Source organism: Mya arenaria, chromosome 10 (genome assembly GCF_026914265.1).
Source record: "Mya arenaria isolate MELC-2E11 chromosome 10, ASM2691426v1".
In the NCBI taxonomy this organism is placed as follows: domain Eukaryota; kingdom Metazoa; phylum Mollusca; class Bivalvia; order Myida; family Myidae; genus Mya; species Mya arenaria.
This window is the reverse complement of record NC_069131.1, coordinates 29,896,388-29,902,829: the sequence shown is the minus strand read 5'-3', so window position 1 is coordinate 29,902,829 and position 6,442 is coordinate 29,896,388. Positions and strand designations below refer to the sequence as shown.

The 6,442-nt window shown below is 37.0% G+C and overlaps 1 protein-coding gene across 1 annotated transcript; it reads right to left on the bottom strand.

The window, feature by feature from the left end:
* Positions 1–4,922: 4,922 nt before the first annotated feature.
* LOC128204563 (baculoviral IAP repeat-containing protein 7-like) lies at positions 4,923–5,387 on the bottom strand. Its single transcript, XM_052905972.1, has one exon. The coding sequence runs from the start codon at positions 5,385–5,387 to the stop codon at positions 4,923–4,925; it is 465 nt and encodes a 154-aa protein (XP_052761932.1).
* Between the last annotated feature and the right edge of the window lie 1,055 nt (positions 5,388–6,442).

Below are 6,442 nucleotides of genomic sequence, written 5' to 3'. Positions count from 1 at the left end.
ATTTAGATATCCATTAGAACTTATTTCCTTTTGAAAACCAGCCAGATCTGCCCATGCATGCCTAGATTATGGGTCTTGAAAGTATAAAAAAATGTTATTTTAAGCTCAGTCTATTTTTAGCCAAGTCTACATGAGCGAAGTCTATTTTTAGCCAAGTTTACATGTAAAGTCACAATTGCTTGTGAAGGTTTGTTCAAATTATGCACTTGAGGTCATTACTGCCCCCCCCCACGGAGATTGTCCCGCAAGGGACCAGTGGGGCAAATGCAAACGACCTCGGCGACGTTGGCGTAGGCCCAGGGAAGAGTTCTCTTTTCTTTGTAAAGGACAGACTCCACCCCCACCCTTTAAATTGGAAAATGTTAAAAACCTTTTTGTCTGAAACCACTATGCAAAACTGGCACTGCCCTGGGTGTCACAATTTTCCTAGAGACTTATTTAAGAAATATTTTCAAAATCTTCTTGTTTCAAACCACAAGGTTCATACCTTTGATATGTGTTGTGGAGCATCATATGATGCAATTGAAAACATTTGAAATAATGCCCCTTGGGCAAAAGCTGGCCCCACCCCTTTTGCGTTACTTATTATTTTTTAAAGCTACAGTAATGAAATTTTGACCATGTGAACAGTTTTGCAAACAAGCATTAATGTTGTCCTCGGATATCCTTTACTTTGACCTTTGACCGACTTTTTATTTAAAAAGGAACAGAAATGTAATTTTGACGACGAGTACAGTTTTGAAAGCAAATATTTTTTAACCTAAGATTACCACATATTAAAATAGTTCATGCAACTAATCTGCTTACAACACTTCCTGTCCTCAGATGTTGATTGTGCAGCGTTTTCAGCTAACCCAAACACTGAAAGTGAATGAACTATATATTTGTTGCCTATTACTCAAACGTACATGCCCTATATTTTGCTATGTGTGAAATATGTATGTTGTCTTGAGGCGTTGTATGTCTCTCGTTTGTGTTTGTAAATATGACCTTGACCTTTTTATGGCTCCTGTGATTGTCATTGTGTTTTCCATTTTAAGATCGACGGTCTGATAATATTACGTAAATGTTCGTCCTTTACGAAGACATGTCAGCAGCCAATGCTTAATTTGAATGGTTCTACTAGTCCAATAAAATCAAGAATTCTTATGAAATTGTTACACTAACAGATTATGTATACGCTTTCTAAGAGTAATATGACTCGTAAACCTAACCCTCGGACTGATGATTTGTATCATATGCTTTACAAACCAATCAGTTTATCTTAACAGGGACACAAATAGCATCTTTACAAAATGTCATGAGTTCTAAAAAAACGTAAGTAGGTCTTTTATAGAAAAATTGAGTCTTTATATTATTTTTCACACTGAAAACTATTGTCTTTTTTGTCTGGATTCATTTACACTTCTTTCCGATGCGAAAATAATGCAAAATGAAAAACATAATAACGGTCAGGAAAAAATGTCATCTGGCAATAACAGAGTGAAAAAATGTGCGAAATGTTAAGGTAGGTTGGGAAAATGTTAACAAACCTTTTTTTGTAACGTAGGAATAGAATTATCCAGTGATAAAATACCTAATATGAATTTGGTTGGTAACTACATATTCTGAATTTCCTTCTTCATTCAATCGTATGGTCATACATCATTGATTTCATTTACTCTATTATGGTCATACATCATTGATTTCATTTACTCTATATGTTGCCATTTGCTATATACCAGCAAAAGCATTACTTTGCTAGAATAATGGATACAACTGTAGAGAAAGAGTCATTCATAACGAAGGGTCTCGAGTACAAAAAACGGACGGTCTTGCAAGCAACTTACGAAGTCGAGAGTATGATGTTCAAAGATCTCTTACATCGAAATCCATGTACATGGAACACTTACAAACTCTGTCACGAAATAATATCGGATCTTATTACAGGAAAGATTGACTTAAACAAAATATCTTCTCGCAAGAAGATAACAGTTACCGGTTACAAACTCGAGAGTGATAAGAAAGACGCGGGTGTTCAGTTATTCAAGCGTATGAAGGCCAGAGGAGAAATTGTAGAGACGGGAGGTTTGGAAAAGATCAGTTTACGAGTCGTAAAAGTAGAAAACCATGAGGATAAATCGAGGGTCAAGTACGAAACAATAGAGTTTCTTCAGAAAAAGCAACGTCTCGGGGAAGACCTTCAACTGAACAAAAAAGAATTTCAAAACAGATCCTAAACGAAGTCATCAAAATCATGAAAGTCCTTCATCCGACGCAAACATTTGCCGAATTTCAAAATTTGAGGCATTTAAAAATTTCAGCTCAGCTACCGAGTTCAGAAATGTTTTCTAATTTCAAACGACCAGAGGAAGACAAAAAGAAGCATTTACCAATTATACAAAATAGAAAGGTTACAATGAATGATACACTCCTCAATCACTTTGACGTTGCTGCTAAGTTGAAGGCTAGGAAAAGAAAAGGAGACTCTTTGAAAGGCCAGTCGAAACAAAAAAAGTTAAAACAGACCGTGCTGCAGTTCTCTAGCTTGTAAATTCTAATATTTGTTGACAACGTGATTGTATTTATGAACAATAAAAATGATTATAGCACTGTTTGTGATTTCGGTTTTCATTCAACTTTCATTTGGTGGGAATTGCATCTGTTCGTTATATTGTAGTGAAGAAAATACAGTCGGTTTTGAATACAATGGACGTTGCTACTACATGCGTCATAAAATAGACCTAGCTGACTATAGATCTTCACCAGTTACTGAATTTCGCAATGAAACTGTATTACACTTATTCCAAATAGCTGCTGGGGAGTTCCGAGATAAATTTAATGTTAGTGTTGTATCGGTTCACTTTAAGAAGATGCAAAGACTAGGGGTACTGGGAAAACACTTTTATTTACCTTCTTATGACTTAAACCTTGTTCGATCTGCTGCAATAGATCTGCAGTCTAAAATCATATTTGATGAATATCCATATGTTGGCGTATTGACTTCGTATTCAAAATTCTACCACACTAATCGGTTCTTTAGATTAACATAATTCAATAACGAATCTGAAATGAAGTAATTAATTTCATATTTTTCATCAGTTAACAGGTATGAACAGATCACTGGAGTTTAAACAAAATGCCGTAAATATCTTGGCCGAAAGTAAACGTTGTTGGATCAGTTGCGAGGGAACTGGGCATTCCACGAACAACTCTCTCATCATTGGGCAAAGCAAATGCACTACCGAAGCATGAACTTATTTCGGGTCTGGAAAAGTATATATTTGAAAGAATTCAATGTGAAATGAGCAATAGTCAACAAATGACAAAATCAAAAATAAAAGAGATCGCACTGCTTACTGCTAATGCTAAACATTAAAACGTTTTCTGCATCAAGATCCTGGATTCAAAGATTTCGACAAAAGTATGCAGATCTTCTTGAAAATAAACACAAGGATCATACTGTGTTCTGTGTAAAACAAACGATCATTTAATGGTGAAAGGGCACAAATGTGGACACTATTTTTGTTGCGAATCATGTCTCATGACATATCTTCAACATGTTGATAGTACAGAAAATAAACTGTTTCGCTGTCTGGTGTGTAACAGGCGAGATGTCGATATTCTAGGTGCTTTACCAAGTTTTGTTATAACAAAATCATAAATGTTTCAGTTTCTCATTATTTATTGACAAAAGTTTGTATAACTATGCATGTTGATCGTACTTTTTCATAAAAATATGTCATCCTTCAGTAATGCGCAATCAAACCGATGCGATATGGGCTATGTTTATCGTTACACGCAAGTGAAACATATATTTGTCAGCAATAAATGTTTTGAATATCAAATAATACGATGCATGCTAGGGATTCCGAATAGCCTTCTGAGGAAATTGGAAATGAAACACGGCGATGATCGCGACAGTATAGGGTCCGATGTTTTTGACATCTGGTATCCAGTCGCCAACCGATTTTGTAGTAACCAGACTAGGTCAACTGCTTGCCTTCGCTTGCTGGGTTTCGTTTCACAGAGATATTTTTCAACAGTTTAGAGATGAATTGCATTTAAATTTGCATTCAATCATTCACGATGAAGACCTCTTATGGGCAGTATCAGAGGATATCAGAAAACATTTGAAGAAAAGATTTGGGAAAAAACAATATAAAGCATAATCGACATTTTTTTAATAAAATAAACATGACGTTATTGCAATGCTGTCTTCAAAACATCAGATATCGGACTTGTCACAATACAATTTTTCAGAAGCTGAACAAGCCATGGTAGCAAAAAGTATTGCAGAAAAAACCGAAGTATGTTTTTTTTGCGAAAGACATATTGCGACAGAACATAAAAAAATGTGTAATGTCATTTCAAAATTTGTGAACAATATAACAAAAACATTAAACAGTTATTCTCTGTATGGCGATTCTCTCCGACATTCAATCAGACACGACATTACTTCACTCCAAAATGAAATGAAAATAAAATATGAACTTAAACAGTATTTTTGTTTTGTCGATATTATTATTTGATGTCTTATACACCATCGTCATCCTTCTCAGAAAAATCAGCAAATTGACATTTGACTAAGCCCAATATATCTTTGCGACAAATAGGGCATTGACTGTTGGCGTGAGCACACTGTGGACAAGTTACAATATGCCCACAAGGAAGGAAGATCACATCGGCAAGACATTCAAGACAAATTTTGCAATTTTGCTTATCCTTCAGATTTTGATTTTCTTCTTGCAATGCTTCTAGATCAGTTTCTAGCCCATTTGATGGACTATCTTGGGATTGTTCAGTTACACAGCAAGAACCAGAACCAGCAGTATAGTTTATCGCCATACTTGGATCGTCTTCCATCTCCATCAGAATTGACATAAGATCGCTCGCTTGAAACTGCGAATTCGGACCTTCTCTTTCACTGTATATTCTAGCAGCTATGCGTATCCAATCCATGTGGTAACCAAACTCGCCGCTGCTTCCATGGCTGTTTCTTGGCGTGAAATTGATGATTCCTGTTCATCGGATTGGTTTACCTTTTCCTTTTGTTTTGATATGGATGGATGTTCACCCAGCCTTGCTTTTTCAACGTAATCTTTTCCCTTACAAATAACGATATGCGGACACGTTGGAAACCATCTCGCATGTTCATACATCGGATCATCACCGATCTCCCAATGTTTTAGACCACCGCCGCAATAGTAACAACGGACAGCATCGCCCACACCTGAGTATACTAGGCCAGCAGATACTAACTCGTTCACGTCAATGTGACTAGCATCTGGCCACGGTGTTGATGATTCTGTGAAGGATTCCAATCGTTTTGTTGGTATTGCATAGTTTGGAAATTTTGGCTTCGTGGTGAAGATGCCCAGTGATGTAGGCGTTACCTTACTTGCCATATTTGCTTACTTATTTCGTAAAGTGTTCATTGACATCAGATATAGTTTAAAATGGTTTCATTATATTTGTGATCACGTGATTTTATATTTTGCGTATAAAAGGGACTGAAACAGAACTCCAGTCATCATTTGCGTCTCAAACTCGAGCCAATATGTCGTCTCTGTTTACTCGTATAAGTAAAGGTCATTTTCTGGGAAAGGGTGGAAATGGAAAGGTGTTTGAGGCACATAGCAAGAACGGTGACAAGCAGCTTGTCGTAAAACAAGGTCGGTGGTGGAGTCAACATTGCGAAACCCCGCCAGAGATAGCTAACACTTGCCTTATGCAACAGATGGGCGTACGAGGTATCAACCACATGGTCGATTGTGAGATTTACCATGACAAGACCAAAAATGGAGCGAGCAATTACAGCGTGGTATTTGAAAGAATGCCAATGGACCTATTTACCTATGTGGAAAAGTTTGATATCCCTGAGCCTGTGGTGAAAGACATTATGTGGCAAATCATTTGATTCTTTGTGAAATGGACAGCAAGTGCCAATTGATGCACATGGACATGAAACCAGAGAATGTGTTGATCGATCCAGACACCATAGAAGTTCGCCTATGTGATTTAGAGTTTTGCGTGCCAACTGATGACGAGTGCATATCTTTGAAATCATATGAAGTTTCCACACCTGCCTATCGTGCTCCTGAGAGACAGTTCAAGGTATGCTTCCCTCGTAAGTCTACAGTCTGGTCACTGGTATAATGGCCTATGAGATGTTACACGATGATGTTCCGTGGGAATCGTACGTCATTGAAAAAGGAGCTGCGCTTAAGTTTGGGACCAATGTTTCGGAACAGTATATCAACTTTGTTTGGCATGCCTAGAGCCCATCCCCAGTGAAAGACCTGAAGTCTCAGCTCTACTACAACATCAATGGTTGTGTGACTGACGCATCACGATAGATGTATTTTGTGATAATACCTTTCTGATTTCAAACATATTAAACATAGCGTTGAAACTACAACTTCTTTTTATCTTTATTGTTCATGATAATTGTTCAGCAATT